The sequence below is a fragment of the Pistacia vera genome, unplaced genomic scaffold (genome assembly GCF_008641045.1).
Source record: "Pistacia vera cultivar Batoury unplaced genomic scaffold, PisVer_v2 Contig344, whole genome shotgun sequence".
NCBI lineage: Eukaryota > Viridiplantae > Streptophyta > Magnoliopsida > Sapindales > Anacardiaceae > Pistacia > Pistacia vera.
Window position 1 is genome coordinate 905,379 of NW_022196162.1, and position 24,676 is coordinate 930,054.

Genomic DNA, 24,676 nt, shown 5'->3' on the forward strand with positions numbered 1-24,676 from the left:
ATAGACATAGGATTTGCATCTTGCATCTGAACCACTTTAAAAATATTTTGTTCTTTGTGTTTGCTTATTATCTTCATATTAATCTAGCATTAAAATTGTCAGAGTTTGAGTTGGAAGGAAGGCAGAAGAGGCAAAACACTGCCGAAGAATGCCAATGGATGGAAGCTTGACAAAGTGACTGAAACAGTGTCGAAGAATGTCAAGAAAAGAGATAATAAAAGACTGTAATTTTTATGTATATTTCTTGTATTGCAATGAGTATATCAGCCAATTTATATAGTGGCTTTGAATACAATAAAGGTAATGAAATAATATAGTAAAGGAAATGTAATAAGGTCTTAATTACAAAATATTACAATAATCAATCAAATAATTGTAAATCAATAATTGCTTGATTCCAGCATAAATATACAATTTTTAATTCATTTCCAATTTTCCAAATTCCAATTTCCATATTCCAATTCTCTTTCTTTAATTTTATTTCTTCTACATCAATTTTTTTTTTTCAACACAATGGATAGATTTTCTCTCCCATCATTACAATGATGACAGAAACTACTATCCTAGTCCAGTCCCGCTGATTTTACTAACATAAATGTAGGAGGAGATTCAAATAGTCCCGCTTTCCCTTCTCAGAATCTGATACCCTCAAAATATGCCCCCGTTCCAACAGCTCCCGGTGGTTCTAGAAGTCGTCCTCGTAATCGTCGTGCTCGTCCAACTTCATCCAAGCTGAGCGGGATAATCAACTGCCGTCGAAACGAAGACAGACACACATCAGACGTTTGGGCACATTCGACAAGTTTACAAGACAGAAAATGGTGTTCAAGTCAAGAAAGCGAGATGCAAATATTGTGGAAATATTATAAATCTAATTCAGGTAATGGTACTAGTCTTTAAAAAGGCATGCTAAAAACATATTAATCAACATGGAAATAGAGAAAGCAATCAAACTCAATAACTAATAGGGTACTAATTGGCGTTATAATTCTGATTTTAATAGAGAACAATTAGCTTTATATTGCTACAATTGATCAACCTATTAATATGGCTGAAGATAAATATTTTGAAAGATTTGTTCAATTTCATTTTTTTCCAGATTTAAAGTTATTCTAAAACTGCAACAGAAATGATTATAAAATTGTTTAAAAAAATGAATTAAATTAAAAATAAATACATACTTGTCAGGTTAGTGTGGCTGTAACTGCCGATAGTTGGAGTCGTAGAGTTAAACAAGATTATATTTGTGTGACGAGTCATTATTTTGATAATGAATGTAAATTAAATAAATTTTTATTGGGATTTAGATTAATGGATGTTGATCATAGTGGTGAACAATTATAATAAAATTGTTGAAGTTTTAGAAGTTATGATGTTGTTAGTAATTGATAAGTTTAACTTTAGATAATACAAGTTTCTAATAGTAAAGCTATAGATTATTTTCAAAGTAATTATCCTTTAATAACAATTTGAAGTTTTTTCACCAACGTTGTGCATGCCATGTTATAATTTATTGTGAAAAGTGGTAGGAAATAATAATAAGAAAATACTATAGAATTAGAGATGTTTAGCTTGGATTACTAGTAGTTAAAAACAAATATGTCTCCTAGAACTTTTGCATTAGACATGCCTGTTAGATGGAATAGTATTTATTTAATGCTTGATTCTTGTTTACCTTATGCTATATAATTAGTTATTTTGTAGCAAATATATAGGTCTTCATTATTTGGTAGAAATGATTGGCATATAGCTAAGTATTTCATTCTTTTCTTAAAACTTTACCAATCCACTTTACAGCTTTCTGGTGTGTATTATCCTACTAGTCCATTGGTATACTATAATTATAAAAATTTCCGAGTTTTAAAAAAACAAAGACAAATGTAATTTTAAATGCACCAAAGGCAATGGAAAAAAAAAATTAATATTGGGAAACCATTCCTTTTCTTTATTGTTTAGGTGTTATATTTGATCCTAGAATTAAATTAGCGGTTTAGAAAATAGTTTAAACATTTATGTGAAAATTTACAAACCGAAGCTATGTCAATCAAATAGAAGAGGTAAAAAAATACACTTTTCGAGTATATTTCCAGTATGAAAACAAGTATGGGAACCCGCAAAGAGGCGAAACATCCAGAGAAGCTGCATCAGAAGAACAAATGAAGACTTCTACTCTTGGGGTGCACTGAATAGCCCAAGAGGACCCGAATCCAAAGCAGAACCTCCTCTTCAGAACTCCACCAACAACAACAACTAATGTACTGTCTTCCATGCAGTCGCAGAGTAATGAGCTTCAACAATATTTGGCAACCTCTGAAATGTTACATAGATCCATAACAGAGAGCCAACATTGATCTCTTAGACTATTGAGAGCCAGAAAATGTATTTTCCGGTATTATCAAGACTTGCCTGGATGTTTTCGCTGTTCCTGTCTCAACCGTCTCATCCGAACAAACATTTAGTGCAAGTGGAAGAATTTTAAATAAGGAGGACTAAACTTTCACCACAAATGATTGAAGTCCTCACATGTCTTCAAAATTGGAACGGTTTGCGCCATCAGGTCAATACAGGTTGTCGACGATACTTTAATAGAATCATTTCAATTTTTAATATAGATGATACGGATGAGGGAGGTCCTAGTGAACCCAAAATTAGTTGTTTTAAATTGCAACTTGACAAATTAATTTTCAATTATTACACTCTTTTTTCCTTACTAAGTTTTTGTCCTATTGGGTTTTTTCTTGGTGAGGTTTTTAAGAGGCAATAATTATTGTAATTTCTTATTTTATTTTTTAATAAATGAATAAATTTAATTATTCTTATTAACAATTTTAATGTATTAAAATTGAATTAATATTTGGAATGTTAACAAAAAAAAAATTAATTTATTTAATTATTGATATTTGAAAAGAAATTAACAATTACTAAAAACAATTACATTTTTCATTTATAAATTGTTAATTATTCATTTAAAAAGTTAATTAAACATTTAAACTTAACAAAATTAAAAAAAAAAATCAAAAAGCGGGTTAACCGGCCTAACCCGCGCCTAACCCGGCGGGTTAGGGTTGGCGGTCCGGGTTGGCCAGCCAATTCTTTAATATTGGCAGCCTAACCCGGCCCACCAATGTCACCGGGCGGTCAAGACCGCCCGACATTAACAGCACCGGCCGGGCGGGTTGCTTTTTCACCTCTAGCAGTGGCTTGGTGGGTAGGGATGTTTTTGTGAAATTTAAATTTATTGTTGTTGGGGTTTTCTAACAAAATCTCAAATGTAGGTGTTAAAATAGTAATTCAAATAATAATAATGAAGAATGTAATTGGGTAATCTATATACATAGCCATCAATTTTTTCCTCCCAACCAACATTTAATATAATATATCTACTAATCTATTCCAATCTAACCAAACTTATTTAATATAATATTCCCAGAAATCTTCAGATAATACCTTCTTCCCATTAATAATATATTTCCAATATAGGTTTGAAGTATTTGAGAAACCTAAGGATTTTTAGTTTATCCAGTATCCGCATCAAATTCTATCCTGAATGATAGTATTTGACTATCAAAATAAAAGTTATAATGGCTGTTGTACAACTCCCAAGTTTTTAAGCAACCTCTGTACCCAAATATATATATAAACAAAGGATCATAGGAGAAAAAAGACTAAGCATATATTCCTTTACATATATCTGTTTTGTTTTTTAGTGAATTTCTATTATATATTACAGTGAATATAAACCATGTTCCTATCATGCGATTGAGTCATTTTGCTTCGTAAGGATCGATCATATGTTATATTAATTTAAGTACATAAGTTGAAAGATAAAGTGAAGAGGTTGATGAATGAATTAAAAAACCCAACATCATCTTCTGACAATTCTCGTAGTTAACTTGACATCACCATCAAGATCAGCCCCTCCCATTTGGTCTACCTCTTCATCTGTCAGTTTCTCCCCCAGGTTCATCATTACATGCCTCACCTGCTATACTACTATAAGAAGAACAATTACTATATATATCTTCTATATTTTATAAGTTAGATTTTGAAGAACTGAACCTCATTAGAGATATGTAACCATCTTGATCCTTGTCAAATACTTTGAAGGCTTCCCTCAATTCCTCTTCCGCTTCACTTCCTATACATAAACCAGTAGTTTATATCACTCTTGATCAAGATTTGTTTCCTGTATTGTAATGAACTGATTAGTTACCTTCATTTTTCTTGCCATGAGATTCAGAACCCCGAGCTCTATAGTTCCATTACCATTCATATCAACTTCATTGATCATGTTATGAGTTCTTCTTCTGTAGGATTTTGATCTAATGAACTGATCGCGCCGCTAGTTCTTCGATAGTATACAACTGGAGCCATATATGACCAATCAGTCAATATTAAGAAATTATTCAAGAAATTGCACAAATATAGAAACTGGCACCATCCCATCCTTGTCCAAGTAGGCAAAATACTTGCTGAAACTCAATAATCTGTTCTTCAGCAAAGCATCTCCCTCTCCCATATTGCCTTCCTTCTTCAATGAAATTAATTAACACTTGAGAATTAAAGGGAGAGCTCTAGAGTTCACTTGAAAATGCTACAAGGGTTGAATAATTTCAGAGCTATCTATTTATGGTGAAACTTGCCCTTTCTTTAAGTTGAAAAAGACATTATTTAGTCAACAATGCTTACTAGAATTTTATTTCTCCGAATTTCTGACTTCTACTTTCCCAAAAAGAAAAATATATATGAGACTTCAAACTATTTGAATTTTTTGGGTTGAATTAATATTTCTTAACACGTGGCTAGTGAGAAATTGATTTTTATTATTTACTATGAAAGAAAATTGAATCTCGTCTTGCGTGGAAGACAATTTTGTTGTGTTACGCTACAAAACATCCCATAATTTTAATAATAAGATTAATTCTCTCTATACATTTCTTACAACAATTTTACATGGATTAGAATGTTATTCACTTATCACCGTTGAATTGGTAAACTGGATCTATTGGTAATATATATTTTGATCTCTTAATTTTGTATTATCTCACTTAAATCATTTAATTAATTATTTCTGTCTACTTTAATACGAAGAAGAGTTGTTGATTAATTAGAAAAATGTCAATCGTATTATTGTTGATATCGGACTTAGACCACGAGGACCCTAGCTTACTAAAAGCTTGTTTTGAAATTTAAACAATTATGTATTTAGTTAAACTATTTATAATTGACTGACAAGTAATGACTCATTTAATAAAATATGATTTATAGTATATTTTATTATTAAAATAACTAAAAATGGTACACATTATTTTATCAAACAATAAATAAGGTTATATGATGAATTTTAAATTAAATTGAGGTAATGTAATAATATTATCACAAGTAACTTATAAATACAGTGCTTATAAACCCAAAAAAAAAAAAATGTGGTTCCTCCAACTTTTTTTTTTTTATTATTATACTCAAAAAGTTATAAACAAACATATCGGTTTAATTTTAGAGCTTATAACTGGTTTTATCGACTTATAACTCAAACAAACACCCTCTAAAATTTAGAGTTCCTCTTTGGAAACTTGCTCTTTTAATACTAAATTATGCACCCAAATACATTCTAATTATACAATTGATTAATAATATAGAGTTAAATCACGACTTAATCAACATAATAAATTATTTTAAGTACAAAAAATATGTATGCTATAAGATATGTCAAAAGAATTTGATTATGTTGATCAAATCATAATGTAAGTTTATATTATATTAATCAATTATTTAGTTAAAAAAATTAACTTACCGAATAAAACCTACTTTATTAATAGATTTCATAATATGAGTCATAAATACCTTTGCATATAACTATCTTAAAACAAATTTGTTTTGACTAATATTACATTTCTAAATTGAAATCATAAATTTCTTATCTTAGGTAATATGTCGATTTATATGGACTTGACATATCATTTTACACGTCACTCATCATATATATATATATCATTTACCTCAGCTTTCATATAGCGTTGCTACAGGGCGTATTTTAATACATACAGCAGTGAATTGACTAATGACTTATTCAAATTTATGATGCATGACAGATAGATTACGTTTATAAAATTAATTAATGATTCGTTCATGAACAGATGATCAGTGTTGGGTGCATTAGGATTTAGGTAGGTTTCTTTCCCTGTCTAAGATTATAATTGAGTGCAACTAATCAGGAGACTTGGTTAATTGTAATTAGTTTCCTTTAACATTGTCAAAGAGATTTGAAATTCTATGACATGTCCATATATATAACCATTAACCAAATACACTGCACAACTCAAGAGAATCAAACATATTTTTGTTTTTGGGTTATTCATGAAAATGGTTTCTGAAAAAAAAAAAAAAAAGGGTTTTCTTATTAGCTGGTATCCACCAGTAGGTTGAGACTTGCATGCATGTCATTTTATTCTTTATGACATGAACATATTCTTACAGAGACTAATGGAACTTGACTTTGAATCTTCTATCAACTTTTTATGTGAGTAGTCTGCTTTTTTAGACCACCGACCCTAAATATATTACATTGTACATTATTTCTAGGATTTTTTGCAGTTTATATTATATAATATTATCATTTAATGTTTATATATTATGCTCTCCCTTGTTACTAAAATTATATTCCAAGCTAACTGCGTAGAAAAATATATCAAATATAATTAGAGACTCTCCCAATATATATTATATTAATTGCTGTTCAAACACTTTGTTTTTTGTCATGTTTACATTAATGTAGGAGGGTAGTGAACCGTACTTTACGGCAATGTAGAATTTCGACATTATTTGTGGTCAAGGCCAGCTTGGCACCATGCAAATTGACATTTTTTTCCCTTGATCTTAAACTGGCCAGTCCACATTCCTTGACGGTTTCAACATTCACACCACATTAGTACAACCTATCTAATCAAGATTTATAGTTTTAAAGTCCACATATAACCCCAACTAATTGGAATATCACAATCGTGGTCCTCCATGTAGTACAAGTTACAAACTGAAATAATTTTTATTTCATTCATCTGTTTATCATAATTAAACTTAAATCCTCTTCTTTTAGTTAAGACAAAAGCCTAGCTCGTTTTAGAGTTCTGAAATTTATCAAATACAACGATCCCTAATACAGCTTCCAACTTTTTCAAAGTTGACATCTACTTATTTATTGTTTTGTGAAAATCCATACTAGTTGATTCACGCTACGTGTCCCAGGCTTTACTATATCCGGTTGAGTGTCACTCTATAAAGGGGTTACTTTAGTCGTAAGTCTACCAATGATCCTTCATTGATAAGTTTCAAATTGTGTTGTTATCAGGTCGCATGTCACTCTATGAGAGGATTACTTCACTTGTAAGTCTATCAAGACTATTTCATTAAAAGTCTCAAGATTATGCTGTAAGTCCTTTCCTAATCCTAATTTCTTATTTTATTAGTCCATATTAAATTAGATTTCTTGTTTTAGATGTTCTCCATATTAAATTAGATTTCTTGTTTTAGATGTTCTCCATATTAGAATAAGATTTGTCTTAATTATTAGGTTTATTGTTTTCCTAACTAATTAAGGTTAATTCTTGTATAAAAAAAATTAAAAAAATAAAAAATTTGTAGCCTTCAAGGGAGAAATTAAGTTTTTGACTATTATGGGTGGAGTAAACGACTTTTTCCCACCCAAATAATGGTTTAATGACATTTTTTTACCCACGGACTTTTAAAATACCACTTTACTACCCAAGTTTAAATTTCATTTCTGATTCTGACATTATTACGACCCCACTCCACCATCATTCTCTTCCCCTATTATCACTCACCAAAACCCCTCAAACCCTACTCTTGTCGACCCTGCCAATCGCCAGCAATCAAATGATTAGGGTTTGCGAAGCCATCCCTCCCAAGTCAAATTCTGATCAATCCCAACCATCAAAATCCAACCTTCCACCACCAAAAGATTCATCGGCCTCCCCTCTTTAAAAACTCCAACAGCTTGGACAGAGTTTGCTCCTTGTTCCCTGTCGGAATATAAATTTGGGTAGTAAAGTGGTATTTTAAAAGCCCATGGGCGGGAAAGTGTCATTAAGCCACTATTTGGGTGGGAAAAAGTCGTTAACTCTCATGGGTGTGTTTGGTTGGCAGTTATGTGAGATTATTCCAATAATATCATTTTATATTACTTACATTACTATATACAAGTAATATAAAATTTCAGTAATCTTCCAAAACTAATAGTAATCATTGTTGGTTATATAGGTAGTAATCTGAACACCACCATTTTCTTAGATATTCTGAGATTACTTGGTAATCTTATCTTTGTTACAGTTTTACCCTTAACTATTAAAACTTTTGGACAAGAATGCCTTTGTTTTGAAAATAATTTATAAGAATATTTATAGACTATTTTATCCTTATACATAAAAATTTTGGACAAGAATGCCCTCATATTGAAAACAATTTACAAGAATGTCAGATTTGGCCACCACCACTCGCACCTGTCGCCGGCCACCACTGCTCGCGCCTGATACCGGCCACCACCGCTCGCGCCTGACACCGGCCACCACCACTGGCCTTATGTGGATATCGCTAGAACGATGCACGACCGGCTGGATCTAGCCAGTCGTGGGTGATCTAACCGTTAATGGCTAACGGTTAGCCAAATTTGACTTATCATGCGCTGTTCCGATAACTGTCGATGGCCGGCAGTGGCTAGAGGTGGAACATTTGGGCCGGGTTAGGCGGGTCAACCCTAACCCGGCCCGTAAAGATGCGGGTTAAACCCGGACCGCCAAGATGGCGGTCCGGGTTGACCCTAACCCGGCAGCAACCCCCGGGCGGCCGAGTTGCACAATGGCAACCCGCAACCTGGCGAGTTGCTGTTTTGTCTCTTTTGCAAAAGACCCGCCAACCCGCTAGGTTCCCCGAAAAAAATAAAATAAAATAATTTATTTTATTTTTCAAATTACCCCTTTACCCTTGAAATATAGCCGTTTTATAGCCGTTGAAGGGGTTTTTTTGATCATTTTTCTTTCCCATTTTTTCCTATAAATTGGCCCTAAACTCTCACATTTTTCTCACAACTCAAATTCTCTCATTCTCTCATATTCTCTAATCTCTAATCTCTCCATTATTCATTTATTCTCTTAATCTCTTTGTTATCAATTTGCTCGTATTTTAATTTTTATTAGTTTTTNATTTGATCAAGTAAAGGAGAAGGTTTTGTGGGTGAGTGGAATATATATTGAAATGATTTTCAAACGTATTTCATTCCTTATTTTCCTGCATTTGTGCATGTATACAAATTAATGATTAAATTGAAATTGTGAATGGTATATTGCAGGTGCATTTCGGTTGCTGGAAAGTTGTATTAATGGTATAATTTTGTTTAATTGCTGGCGGTGTGCTTGGCAAGTGTTGGGTTGAGTTATTGCCAACTATTGGTTTTTGGGTGTGATACTTGTTTAGTTTGAATCTTTGTCTTGTAGAGATAAATTAAAATGTGTTGGTGATTGGTTAGTTTGGGTGATTTTGCAGTAGATTGGGGTTTTGAAATTTTGATTTTTACGTTGCTTGCTGCATGTGTATGTATGTATACGGTGTTCATATGGAATTAAAGGTTGCTGAAAATGATTAATTGAGGTGTGATTGATAACATAGAGAGGAGTTGGTTTCAGCTGACTTGAAGAGTGAGAAGTTTTCAGTAATAAGTAAACAAAAATATATGTAGATTTGTATGTTATGGGGAAGATTGAGGTTGGTTTGTTCATTGTTAAATAATTTAACTTTCCTTTTATCTATATACATATAGGTGAGTATAGCATCATACATTGGTATGTTTGCCCTTTTAAATGGTTGCCGGTTGAATGGAAAATGACTTTTGTTGATTGAAGAGAAATGGCTGCATTCATATTACCTTATAGGTGCTGTTTTGTATATGATTTAGTCATTTGGGTATGGTGCAAATTTTAGGTGGCCGTGGTATCCAAATATTTAAGTTTTTTTGTAAGTACCCATCCCCTCCCCTCCCCGGCTAGAAATTGGTGATGTCCTGCGTGTATATAAGACCTCAATGTAGTGACCAAGGCAAGCGTGCAATTGGCACGCGAAGTGGGCGAAAAAACCAAGGCAAGTGTGTGAACAGGACACACGAGGTGAATCGGTAAGCCAAATGCAAGTGTGTAACATGTACACGAAGTGGGCAAGTGTGCAACACACACACAAAGTGGGCAATTAACTAATGCAAATGTGCAATGTGCACATGAAGTGAGCAAATAATTAATGCAAGTGTGCAGAATGCACACGAAGTGATTGATATTCAGTGGCTCCAGCTGTGTTAGGGGCACTTGCAAAGGTGGTGGATGTTAAAAGTTGTTGAGAGTTGTGGTGATAATTTATCCATTGCGCATTATCATATATTCTCATGATATTATGTCTTGTGTTTTGTGTGAATTAGGTCTTAAAATATTTGCTTGATGAAGTAAAGTATTTTTCCTCTATAAAACCTATTATTATCCACTCATTGGGCTCATTTAGCTCACCCTTTTAAATTTTTTTCCTAGGATTGCCTCCAGGATCAGTGCGGAGCTTCTCTAAACTCTAAGTTGGGCTACACATCGACGATTTCTATGTGTGTATCATTTTTTTTTTTTTTTTTTTTATTACAAGGAACCCTATTTTTGTACATGTAAATATCCGTACTTTGTTTTTGACATCGAGGCTTGATACCACATGTTTCAAATTAAATCAAATACAAAAAAAAAAAAAAAAAAAAAAATGGAAGAACTTAGATATTGTGTTTCCTATTCCGGGTTTTCAATATATGTTTACGTTTTATTATATGTGAAAGCACTTTTATGAGTAAAATTTAGAAAAAAAGGGATTCATATGGGATTTTTTTTTTCAGAAAACAGATATTTTTCACATGACGCGTCTTGGTCATGCAAGTCCCGTGAGTGCGCCTGGAGCCTATGGGATAGGGATGGTCGGGACGGGCCGTGTCAATTTAGCTCGTTGACATAAGTTATCTATTTAATACATAGCTCTATCTATCTCTAACCTTGAATCAGTCTCTTTTATCTCGTAGAATAAGTCTTTAATCACCTCATTCATGGCACCAAGGAAGCAGTCCTAGTCTTATTGGGAAGAAGAAGAAGATATAGAAGAAATTTATGGGGACAACGCATCTCAAGATGATCAGGAAGACGATGAACAGTATAAACCCGCTGAAGACACATCTCAAGATGAGGAAGATGACGAAGAATATAAACCCGCTGAAATAAAGGCATTTCAAAGGATTTGGAGTGAGGACCAAGAGAGAGCTATCTTGAAGGGTGTGATCAGATTCTCAGCTGAAAAAGGGATTGATTATGCTTCCAACATGGTACACGTCTTTGCTTATATGAAAAAATCAATTAAAGGAAATTATACTGAACACCAATTAAAGGCAAAATTACAGAAAAAGAAAAGAAAGTTCAAGGATAATTTGAACAAGGACAAGTCCACTTTTAGTCTGCATGAGAAGAAAAAGTTTAGGTTTTCCAAAAGAATTTGGGGCGCTGGTTCTATTGTTTGTGCTCTTGTTGAAACCTTCAGCTCTCCTATTACACCATATTCGACAATTATGGAAGAAGCGATGGATTTGGTAGGAGATGTAGAGAGAGTTGAGCTTGACAAGAAGTGGATAGCCCTTGATATTTCTCAATTGGAGATTAACATGAAAAAAGCACGACTAGTCCAAGAGAATATTCAAACAACATTTGATTTTTCTTCCTTCACCTGGGGTTGATGGTAGCACTAATATGAAAATTATTGAAGAGATGGATTTTGTGGCAGAAATGCAAAAACCTGAATTTGACAAGAAGTTTAAAGCAATTGATATTTTGCAGTTGGAGCTTAACATGAAGATGGCACAATTAGCCCAAACTAATATAAGAATGATCTTATATGTTTACAAGTCTTATAAGTAAGTTTGTTTGTTTTGTATTTCCAATGATGATTTATTTTTAGAGATTAATGGAGGCTTATTTATCGTTTCTATGGCACTTTTTTATAACTGTTAATTAGTGTTGGGATAGGAATGTGGGCTTAAGGTTTTTATTGTTCATTGATTTGGGTATTAGCAATTTTAAGTTTGGATGTATTTTTCTATGTAGCATTAGGAGCAAGGACTTCTCCATGTTATTGGTTTTGATTTCTGGCACATCCCTGTCATACATATGTAATATTAATTTGAAAAACTACTTACCAAAACAAAAAAATTAAATTTGAAAAATTAGTAATTCGATTTTTTTTTTTTTTTTTTTTTTTTAAGAAATCCATTGGTAATTAAACTATCAAACCTGGACAAATTCATGCACACTTATAATTACTAAATAGCATCATTTAAATGGTTTTTGACAAATGAAAAAGACTTTTAATTAAAGATAATATTATGCTGATATTGGATCCAAAAATTAAATCCGTGATGGCCAGTCATCACAAATTGACTTACAATGTTGAGACCAAGAGAAATTTAGTACGGCCATAATAAAATTAAATATGAATTTTTGGCTTTGAAAAAATGGTTGAGAATACGATTTATATCTAACGAAAAGAAATGAATAAATCAAACAGGTGATATGGCACTTCACGTGGAAAGATTTATTTAACAATATATTTGAGTTGGTATTTGGTAAACCCAATCCATCTTTGATTAATCAGTTTTTATGGTTTTGGCTTCCTTGAAATTGATCAACTCAAAACAAGCTCAAACGTATTACAGACTGTATAATAAAATATTATTGAATATATATGTAGATGAACTGCGATAATAATTTTACTTCGTTGAAGAATTATATTGTAAAAATAGTTACCACCTTTTGGATGGAACGTGAGTAATACGTTGTCGTAGTTGTTTCACGATCCATATGTGAATCAGGAAAAGCACAAGGGAGAGATGGTGGAAAATGAGAATTAAATATTCCATGTGCTTCATCCTTTAATCAGTCTCTTTATCTCCCATTCCAATAATCAATCTAGTTTCTTCATGGAACCCACTCACATTCTCACAACCACAACCAAAAAATCATGGAGTCAAGACCAAAAGATCTCAATCTTAAACGCAGTGATCCAATTCTCCACAAAAGGTCTGAATCCTTCGGCTTACCTGACTGACTTCGATGCATTCATAAAACAAACACAAACAGTGATTGATTTTACTCAAAATGAGTTGATGAAGAAACTACTCCAAATGAGGAACAATTACAGAGAGAGCTTGATTAAGGCGCCGGCGGAGATTGTTTCAATGTGCGATCCCCATGAGAACAAAATATTGAGTTTGTCCAAACAAATATGGGGAGGATTTCCAAGTCCTGATGCAACGAGTGAAATGTGCTCGAAGGAAATGGCGAAATTTCATGAACAGAGAAGGTGATTAAGGAACGACTGAAAATTATGAAGAAGAGGAATAGAGGAACGTATGTAATGAAGTTGAGGGAGATTGAAAAATTGGAGATGAAACTGAACTTGAAGAGAGCGGAGACTGTAAAGAACCAAATAAAGTTTTTCTTGGATGCTTACGATGAAATATCAGAGTATAAGCTCGTGATTTTATTTTTTTCATTAAGGATTTGAATTAAAGTACATTTTTAAGAGATGTTGAATTGTGTTTTGTTGATTGCTTTTGTTATTATAAACATCTATTGCTTTTTACGTTTTGTATGACTATCACCGCCAGCCCGTATTCAAAATAGGCCGGGGCTTTCATCAGCAATATCCATCATAATTTAGTGTGCTACACAACTCTTCAGCTTCCCAATGATAATAATGATATAGCTCCATTAATCACCTGCTATTGCATGTGGGTGTTATTGTGAAAGACTCAAATAATAATTGCGAAAAAGCTTCTGATTTGAAAAGGAGTACATNTAATCCAATAAATCCCTTCACATGAAACTTAAATTTTAATATGAGAATTCAAACTTTAAACTTTTAGCTTTGACACATGTTAAGTTAATCGGTGAAATGACAACTTCACAGTTATCTTCTAAAACCATCTCTGGGTGATCGAGTGATCGAATAGAAACTCTCAGGTGTATTACTCAAGAGGTCTTGAATTCGATTCCCCTTGGTTATTGTCAGAGTTTGAGTTGGAAGGAAGGTAGAAGAGGCAGAACACTGCCGAAGAATGCCAATGGATGGAAGCTTGACAAAGTGACTGAAACAGTGTTGAAGAATGTCAAGAAAATAGATAATAAAATACAGTAATTTTATGGATATTTCTTATATTGTAATGAGTACATCAGCCAATTTATATAGTGGCTTTGAATACAATAAAGGTAATGAAATAATACATAAAGGAAATGTAATAAGGTCTTAATTACAAAATATTACAATAATCAATCAAATAATTGTAAATCAATAATTGCTTGATTACAGCATAAATATCTTCAGCATTCCATATTTCATCACTCCCCCTCAAGTTGGTGGTTTGTAGATGTTGAAAACCCTAAGCTTATGTAGTAAATAAGAATGTTGACGACTACATAAAGGCTTCGTGAAAATGTCTGTTGGTTGTTCCGATGTTCATATGTGCATGGTCTTGATAATCCTTTCTTGAATTTTCTCCCTGACGAAATAACAGTCAATTTCTATATGTTTGGTTTTTTCATGGAAAACTGGATTTGCTTCGATATCATTAGCAGCTTTGTTATCGCAGTATAAAGTGACTGGTTTTCCTATTTTCACTCCTAAATCTTTGAATAATCCAAGAATCCAGACAATCTCACAAGTTGTTTTTGCCATCGCTCTATATTCTGCTACAGTTGAGGAAAGTGATATTGTTGATTGCCTTTTCGTTTTCCATGATATAAGGGATCCTCTAATTTTAATGCAAAATCATGTAAGAGATTTTCTAGTAATAGGATAGGTACCCCAATTTGAATCGCAATATGCTGTGATGTCGAAATTCCTATCTCGAGGTAAAAGGAGTCCTAATCTAGGACATTCTTTTAAATACTTAAGTACCTTGATTGTTGCATCCATATGAGATTGTTTTGGTCCATGCATGATCTGACTTAGTATATGGATTGCATAACTTATGTCAGGCCTTGTCATGGTGAGATAGATTAGTCTTCCTATGAGTCTCTAATAAGGAGATGGGTCTTGTAACAGAGGATCATTTTCTGAAGAGGCTATCTCATGGTCATATTGTTGTCATGTGAGTTTGATGTTTTGTTCCACGGGAATGATGCTAGGTTTGCATGCTTATAAACCATAATTGGACACAAGTTCTAAAACATATTTCCTTTGACTTAGAGAAATACCTGCTTGGGAATGTGCAATCTCAATGCCCAAGAAATAATTTGGTTCCCCTAGATCTTTTATACGAAAATGTTTATTGAGATGCTCTTGCAGGGTACGAATGTCATCCTCATTGTTCCCAGTGATTAGAATATCATCAACATAAATTATAAGAGCAATGAAGGTGGTACCTTTGTGCCATGTGAAAAGAGAGTAGTCATGCTTGGATTGAGTGAATCCCATGATTATTAGAGCCTTTGTGAATTTTGTGTTCCATTGACAGGATGCTTGCTTCAAACCATATAAGGACTTGCGTAGACGACAAACCATATTCTCCCCCTGTCTACGAAGTCCAAGAGGAAGATCCATGTAAATTTCTTCATAAAGATCTCTGTGAAGAAAGGCATTATGGACGTCCATTTGATGAAGGGGTCAGTCACGTATGGTAGCAATGGACAAGAAAGCCCAAACAGTGACATGCTTGGCTACTGGGGAAAAGGTGTCTTGGTAATCAAAACCTTTTCTCTAGGTGAAACCTTTAGCAATGAGACGAGCCTTGTAGCGCTCAATGGATCCATCGGCACGGTGCTTGATCTTGTAAACCCATTTGCAACCAATGGGTTTCTTGTGAGAAGGATGTGGAACAAGATCCTAGGTATGATTCTGAGAGAGAGCACTGAGTTCATCGGCCATGGCTTGACGCTAATGTATATGGGGAACAACGTCAGAGTAATAAGAAGGCTTTTGTTCTGTGGAAATCTGATTGATACAAATCTTATGGGTAGGAGACAGTCGATCATAAGTAACATAGTTGGAAGTAGGGTAAGTAGTACCTGTGGTTGTGTGTATGGTAGGGCAAACAGGTGGACGAGTGACCCTTGTGGAACGTCTCTAAGGAGGAACAAGAACAATAGGAGTATTATCCTGTGGACGCAAATTGGGAAGCTGGTTCTCTGGAGATGGATTAGGACATGTGGAAACTGGTTCTGAGGTCAACATGGAGGGTCCCATATCATGAATGGGATGCATGGTATAATAGGGTCCTGATAGATCAGTTGCTGAAGGATCTTCCAAAAAAGGTGGAGACTACAGAGATTCATTATAAGGGGACTTGTCTAAAAAAGGAAATGAATCTTCATGAAAAACCACATCCTTAGAAACCAGGAATTTTCCTGAGGTGATATCATATGATCGATAACCTTTTTGATGCATTGGGTAACCCATAAAAGCACATGAAGTAGCCCGAGGAGAAAATTTATCATGCCCTTTTAAATTTGTAGAGTAGCATAAACACCCAAATACTCAGAGATGATCAACTATAGGTGGTTTACCAAAAAGAAGTTCATAGGATGTCTTGCCATCTAGAACTCGACTCGGCATCCTATTGATCAGGTAGGTGGCCATGACCACACATTCACCCCAAAGGGTGGTAGGAATGTTGGCTTGGTGTTTTAGGGCACGGGCAATCTCTAGAAGATGTCGATGTTTTCGTTCAACTATGTCATTCTGTTGAGGGGTATAGACACAAGAGCTTTCATGGATAATACCAAGAGAGGAAAAAATAACCGAACATTGAGTGTTGAAAAAATCCCTAGCATTATTAGTTCGAATCCGTTGAATCGAAAAATCAAATTGGGTTTTGACCATGGACAAAAAATGTCTAATGTGAGTGAGTGTCTGTGTTTTAGATTGCATAAGGTAGATCCAGGTTCCCCGAGAGTAATCATCAACGATAGTGAGAAAATATCTAGAGCCATCGTGATTGGCTGTGTGATATGGACCCCATATGTCCATATGAACTAAGGAAAATTTACGAGTGGTGGAAGGCGTGTGTTTGGGAAATTTTGTACGGGATTGTTTTGCAAGAGGACAAATAGGACAATTGGGTTGAGGAATAGATGCCCTATGACCCAGACATTGATGCAAAATAAAAGAAGTTTTATTAATATTTGTATTAAAAATAGAACTTTTATTTCAGTAATACAATACATTGAGTTTTTAGCATCAAATGAACCTATCCAATAATAAAGACCTTGGTGAACTTTACCCAAGCCCATCAGATTCCCAGTCAAACGATCCTGAAACTCACATTTGTTAGGAAAGAATTTTACTACACAGACATTATCTTGACATAGTTTAGAAACAGAGATGAGATTGAAACGGAAAGCAGGAACAAACAAGACATTATAAATGATTAAATGTTTATTTAGATTAACAGTTCCTAATTGGGTGGCTGGTGCATGTGTACCATTTGGCATGCGAACTGATGTGTAGGGTATAAGGGATGTGTGGGAAAAATGTTTGGGTTCGAAAACAATGTGGTCACTGGCCCCTAAATCAATTATCCAAAAATTTTCTTTTGTAATATTGGAACAAAAAGATGTACCTGCGTAGGATGTTGTATTGGCCTGTAGACTTTGATTTAGCATCTGCATGATCTGATGATACTGTTCTTGGCTTAACATAGGGGCCGCAGCATGATTCCCAAAAGTGATAGGGTGACTTACTTGATTAGCAATGGCAGATCCAGACCGTTGGTTTTGGTGGCAACCATGTAATTTCCAATAGGTGTCCCTCGTGTGGTTTCTCCGTTTGCAAAAATCACAGTAACGATTTTTGTTGGACTTGAATGGCCCATGAGAGGAATTAAAATTGGTGGAGTGAGTTGGGCCATTTCCCGAATTTGAGCCAACTGCAAAGCTTAAGCCATTTCTGGAATTTGGACTAGCAACCAAATTCGAGCCCAAATAACCCATTTGATTTTGAGCCACTAGATGAGGAGATGAGATTTGGGCTGTTCACACCTCCATATAAAAGAATGCTTTCCCTTTCAGATTGCCCTAGTCTCCCTTTTTCATTTCCATGTTTCATCTCCGGTGGTCCAGTTTGCCGCCGTTATGGGTTGATTGCGAAAGCAGCAGCCTCGGTATTGGGTTGGGATTCACACGAAGCTGATCTCTGGTTTTCATCTTGCACGGTCAATTGGTAGGTGCGCCAGAGAGATGGCGCCGGTGATGTAGCCAACATCTATGTCCGAAAAGCCAAAAAACTGTCATTTAAACCAATCAAAAAATGGATAAACCTGTTTAGATCCTTAAGGTGTTTGATTTGGTGAAGAATCGTGGAGGGCCCTTCAAGCGGTTCTTCAACAACGTCAAGTTCGTTCCAAATCGCCGAAAGGCGATTGAAATAAATGGTGACTGGCAGGTTGTGTTGCTTGATTTCAAGAAGATTTTTACGCAAAGTAAAAATCTTTGCGAGATCGAGTTGGCCATACATCTCTCTGATGTTTGTCCACATATCATGTGCATTCTTCGTCTGAGGCAAGCCAACAACAATCTCCTGGGTCTGGGAGTTGTTGACCCAGGCACGAACGTGAGTATTGCATCGAATCCAATGCTGGGAAAGGTGTGGTTCAGTGGGTTGGGGAAGGGTTCCATCAATGAACCCTTCCTTATTTTTGGTTACTAGAACTCGTCGGAAGTCTTTGGCCCAAGTGGCGTAATTTTGAGATCCGGCCAATGGCTGTTTTACGAGCGCAAGCTTAGAGCCATCGAAAACCGGAGAAAAAAGGGCATCCCCTGGTTCTGGTCGACCGATGGAGGTTAGAAGAAATTGGAAGATCGGGTAGGGATTTTGACCCATCAAGTTAGGGTTTTGACCCATAAACCCGAATGGAAATGGGCCGGGTTGAAAGTTGAATTCGGGTTGTTGGTTGGGCTCTGGTTGATGGTTTGGACCAGTGTGGATGTTTGGGCCTGTTGGAGGAGTGGCATTAGTTTGGTTGTGTGGACCTTCATTTGTGGCTGTGGACTTTGAGTCCGGTTCTATGGGTGTTTTGGTTGGGTCCATTTGGTGATGTTTTGAAAAAAAAAAAAAAAAAAAATCTAATCCTACTACCTTGTTTTGCAGGTTCAGAGAAACAATGGCTTAGACAGGATTCTAGCAAAAGCAAAGATTTGCTCTAATACCATGTTAGAGTTTGAGCTGGAAAGAAGGCGAAAAAGGCAGTACATTGCCAAAGAATGCCAATGGATGAAAGCTTGACAAAGTAACTGAAACAGTGTCGAAGAATGTCAAGAAAAGAGATGGTAAAAGACTGTAATTTTATGTATATTTCTTATATTGTAATGAGTACATCAGCCAATTTATATAATGGCTTTAAATACAATAAAGGTAATGAAATAATACAGTAAAGGAAATGTAATAAGGTCTTGATTACAAAATATTACAACAATCAATCAAATAATTGTAAATCAATAATTGCTTGATTCCAGCATAAATATCTTCAGCATTTCATATTTCATCAGTTACTAATAGAGATGATCACTGGAGGGTTTACCTAATCATTAACTTCAGAGCTCTAGAGGATTAGTTGAGATGTCTACAAGCTGACCCGAACACCCTTAGTCACAAAAAAAAAAAAAAAGGTAATTAATAAAATAAGAATATTTAACTTGAGAGAAATGAAAGAGAAAATGAGAAAAAAATATCACAAAGAATTTGAACGAATCATATTTAATAAATGAGATAGATAGTATTTGTTATGTATAGTAAATGGTCTTATCATTTTCCAAGTTTACAGCAAAATACATTAATATAGTTGAAAATGATACAAAGTAAAATTGATTTTAACTATAGAATTTCGTACAGTTGTAGGTGTTTAAGTAAAACTACTTCCAAAATAATAAATGAACAAATCGAAGGTTATTTTTAATTTACTTTTCAAGTCAAGAATTTGTCGTTTACATTATACTTTATATTATCCCATAAATCATCAAATACCAAGTTTCTTATTTAAAATTAACTTTATAAAAATAAAGAAAGCAACAAAATATAGATGGAGCCCAAAATTTTCCGACAAAACCCAAACTCAGTCATGCCATGACATTTTGTCTTTGGGTTTGAGAAAGTGGCTATGCTTTCGCCACGTGTTTTATGTTATAAAGTTCCAAGTTTGTGTGCTATCCAGTAAGTTTAGGAAGATTTATCACCATTAACATAAAATAAATGTTATTTAAGGCCTAATTAATAAAATATCTCTTTGCTTTTTAATTCTATGCGTGATGTCCAAGGAACCCTTCTCATTATTATTCATCTTGTTTATTTAATATCTTTTGCTTCAAAAAGAGCTTTCGGTAAATCAATTCAATCACTTTTGAGATTAGAAGGAGAATGTTTTATTTTATAATTTGTTTATAAAATTCGTATATAATTTGAATACAATAAGAATTTTTTTTATTTTTTTTTATTTTAATCAAATCGCCAAAAAGATGGTGAAATTAGCAACTAATAAAATGTCCTAAATAGATTAAAAAAACTACTCTCGAATTAATTTGATTTATAAATAGAACACTAACTAATAATTAATTGTTCAAAATTACAAAATCGTCAATAAGACGTTTGAGTTAACCTTTCTAGTTGCCAAAATCTGCTAACTCACTCAATTACACTCCTTAGTTTGATAAATAATATCCAATTATCAAACAAAATTTACTAATTTTGGAATTCTACTTCAACCTTTGTTCCTCAAACGCCAAAATCACACTATGCCACGTCACGAATTCTTGGCTGCTTAGTCACAGAACAGACAGAACTTGTAACACGGAAAATTACCAAAATCTCCCTAATATTTTTCATCAGTTACTATCCATCCCACAAGTGACAAACACAGTATTAAGACACGTGTTTTATAGCACGTCTTCCACTAAAAATTCGTCAACGTTAAACTCGCTAAACTCATCCTCCCCAAAGTATTTCTCCGACGACACAAAATCAGGCAGACTTAACGGCGCGTCAATCTCGAAACCGAAATCGAAACCGAAAACGTCAGCGTCAACGTCAACGTCAATGTCACCGCAACCCAACCCGTTATCGAACGGAGTTAACTGGTCGTAACATAAAACAGAAGTGGGCGAAGGAGCAGAACTACTGTTAAGTGATTGATCTTCGACTTCAACTTTATGCTTTTGACCGACAACAATGGATTCCGTTGAAACGGAGTTAGGAAAGTTTATAACGGCGTCAGCACCCTTTAGCTTCAGTGCTGCTTTATCATAAGCAGTAGCAGCTTCTTCAGGCGTATTATAAGTACCAAGCCAGACCCGTTTTCTTCTGGTCGGGTCTCGGATCTCGGAGGCCCAACGGCCCCAAGGTCGCTGGCGGACTCCTCTATACTTTTTGCAGGCAGTGACGTCACCTACCGTTGACTTGAGCTTTGTGGGTTTCTTCTTTCTGGAGGGTTGATTTGTAGAGGGAGGTGGGGATTGTGAAGGAGGAGAGAGTTGAAGGTTGATTTCTTTGACGATTCTTTTGACTTGTCGTGCAGAGTTGTTGCTGTTGTGATGGTGATAGGACTCTTCATCGCTGGAAGAATCAGTGGCGTCGGCGTCTGTGAGGATGATTCTAACGAGCCTTTGAGGAGGATGGATCATGGTGGGTTGTACTAAAGTTTTAGAAATCATTTGGAGGTATCAGTAACTGGAGTGGAAAGGCTAGGAGATGAACATGATGATTGGTATAGTGGAAGGTTTTGAGAGTATGGCAATGGAAAGAGAGAGAGAGAGAGAGAGTGAGAAGTGAGTAAAATTAAGAAAGCGAATTGTGCTTTAAGATAAGGTGGCAATTTATAGAGGAAAAAAGGGAATATTAATTAATTATTAAATATTAAATTTTTACATGCAGGTGGGTTAAGTTAAAAGAGTGCTTCTGGCGGGAAAGACAGGGAATTACAGTGAGGGAAGAATTTATGATCTGCCTGTTTTCAAGACGTTGTAATTATTATTATTATTAATAATTTTTTAGGAAAATAGAGAATCTCAATTTATTAGCGTGAGTTAGATATTAGAATTACGTTGTGGGAAATGGGTGAAAGAGTGATTGCGTAAGCAATAGGGTGGGGTGGGCCATTGTCGGAGGGGAGACGGTAACAATGAATTCAGCTGCCTATTTTGAGTTTGACGTGTCAAAAGATCAATATCCCCTTTCCAAATAGTCTTCTCTTCTCCCACCATATAGATATGAACCATACTATACTTACTCACCATCTTACTAACCATTTTACTATCCTTTGTAAATATAACGTATAGTATTGGTACTATACGCATAGTACGGGTACCATGTAAAATTTTAACAAAGGTTATATGACAGTTAGTACAAGTGGTGAGTAAGCATAGTATTTTTCTATAAATATACTGCCTTCACATTTCACCATGCACCATCACATCCTGCTCTTTTTCATCACCTCGCATGCATGCTGATGGGTAAATGAAAAGGCGCTATAAATTGTACTTAAATTACAAGGGAAAGACCGTAATTCTGATATAATTAAAGGAAATTAATTGTAGATGTTGAAAAACGTGGTGGAATTTACAAAAGCATGCAGTGTCTTTGGGACACTATTGTCCACGTGACTTGGGAATTGGGAACGTCGTATATGTGTGAAGTCGGGTGTATGTTTGACTCCACAGCCCTCTTTCTACTTCAAAATTGTTGCTTATTTTAACAATTCAAATCAAATCAAATATCTTCTTAAATTAACAAATCTCTCTCAGATACCGTCATTAATTAACATACGTATATATGTTAAAGGGAATTTTCGTTACAAGTTTAACTTCAAAATTGGAGTCTTCGTCAAACTTTGCAATCCTTCAAAAATAAAAAATGATGATTTTTGGCCATGACCATCCGTCTAAATCCTCATTGTTACTGGGTATTTAAAAGCGTAATAGAACTCAACTTACAAGATGATTTTAGTTTGAGAACAATAAAGGAAAGGATACATATATAAATAAAACAAGTGTAGTGTAATTGTTTATGCCTTGAAATAGAAGCAAAGGCAATGGACCAGAAGGAGGCGGCATGTGAAGAAGCAATCATGCAATTAAGAGTTGGAAAGCGATAGCCCCTCATTCTCATTGCTTCTCAAATAAGCGATAATTCATTCTACTTTATATATCTTCTTGATAGTATCATATTCATAATATTTTGAAGTAACTGCTTACCTTTCATATTGTACTTCCATGCATGCATATATATTTGAGTAACACTACACTCACTAATTTTTTCTCACAAACGTCACGTGTCAACTCACAATTTGTTAGTTCATATGGGTCTCGCTTGTCCAATAATAGGTCCTGCTTGACCAAGCCAATCACAAACTCCCAAATTGGGTTAGTGAGAGTTTGTTAGGTTAGTATTATTGTATATGTTTTATCTTTTTAATAATCAACACAATCCCCATTAATATATTGCTTCTGCTTCTTACAACACAATCCCCATTATCGTGGGCCAGGTCGGGCTCGGCTCGGGGTCAATTTGGAAGGGCAAGCCCGAGGCTAAGGAAAAAGCTAGAGTTGTTAATACCTGGCTGGATTCACCCGGGCTGTAAGCCCGAGTTTGGTTAAACTGGTCAGAGGTATTTATTATTTTACTATACATATGAGGGCATACATATGATATGGGGGGGCTGCGTGTCAATTTATATAGGAGTTTCTTTGTAACTTTGCAAATGACAATTAATTTAAAAAAATAAAAATTGTTTAAATTTTTTAAAAAGATAGTTAATTATTTTAAAATATAAAAACTATGTGTGAAAGAATTGAGAATAACTGTATCAAATTGACTCAATTCAATTTAATTGACTCGATTCAATTGATAATTTGATATATTTTTTAGAATACAAAACTAAATAATTTAATTAAATAAATTCACTTGCATTATCAATTATGAATGGAATAAAACTTCATTCTCCAATCACCTTATTTCTAAGGGAAATGATTTTTAGCCTCCACTATTTTTTTCTTTAGCCCCAACTTTTACTTTAGGTGAGGGTATAACTGTAATAAAATGTTTTATTCTTCTTCATTCACACTTTAATTCCAAAGTTTTATATATATAGTTACCAAAAAAATAAATGAAATTTAGGTCAATAAGAAATCATAATTTCACTAGTAAATTGAAGCTCATAATAATTATCAAATTTACTTAACATTTCTTCTTTATATCATGAATTAATTTTTAGATCTCATATCCTTCTAAACCTAAAACAAACACAACTCCATTTGATCTCTACATTTGAGAAAACTATTGATGTTTACATTGTTTAAATTAAAAAAAAAGAAAAAAAATTACTAGAACTTGAATCAATCAAGGCGTTTATGTTAGTTTTTGAAGTGTTCTTGGAATTGTCAACTTTAGAAATAGAACACATTTATAAATTCTCCCTAATTTTTTTTAGTTAATATGGAGGACTCAATAAAATCATCTTGGGAACAAATATTTGAGAATCAAATACCAAAGACCTTTGTAAAATTTATTTGTAAGCGTAGTATTACTCAAAACAAAAACGCTACATTATGCAGAGCATGTTTAATATCAT

At 34.3% G+C, this 24,676-nt stretch overlaps 2 protein-coding genes across 2 annotated transcripts; one reads left to right on the forward strand and one right to left on the reverse strand.

Annotated features, from left to right (window-relative positions):
- The first annotated feature begins 10,939 nt into the window (after positions 1–10,939).
- On the forward strand, positions 10,940–12,050 carry LOC116138806 (probable transcription factor At4g00610). Its single transcript, XM_031424472.1, has 2 exons — positions 10,940–10,966; positions 11,150–12,050. Exons 1-2 carry the CDS (start codon positions 10,940–10,942, stop codon positions 11,801–11,803), a joined length of 681 nt encoding a protein of 226 aa, XP_031280332.1. The 3' UTR covers positions 11,804–12,050.
- Positions 12,051–20,987: 8,937 nt separating this feature from the next.
- LOC116138807 (pathogenesis-related genes transcriptional activator PTI6-like) lies at positions 20,988–21,869 on the reverse strand. Its single transcript, XM_031424473.1, has one exon. The coding sequence runs from the start codon at positions 21,759–21,761 to the stop codon at positions 20,988–20,990; it is 774 nt and encodes a 257-aa protein (XP_031280333.1). The 5' UTR covers positions 21,762–21,869.
- Positions 21,870–24,676: the final 2,807 nt, after the last annotated feature.

Coding starts and splice junctions, on each gene's coding strand:
- LOC116138806 (XM_031424472.1), top strand. CDS start 10,940: ATGACGCGTCTTGGTCATGCAAGTCCC. Junction 10,967..11,149: donor GTCTTGGTCATGCAAGTCCC/GTGAGTGCGCCT, acceptor AAGCAGTCCTAG/TCTTATTGGGAAGAAGAAGA.
- LOC116138807 (XM_031424473.1), bottom strand. CDS start 21,761: ATGATTTCTAAAACTTTAGTACAACCCACCATGATCCATCCTCCTCAA.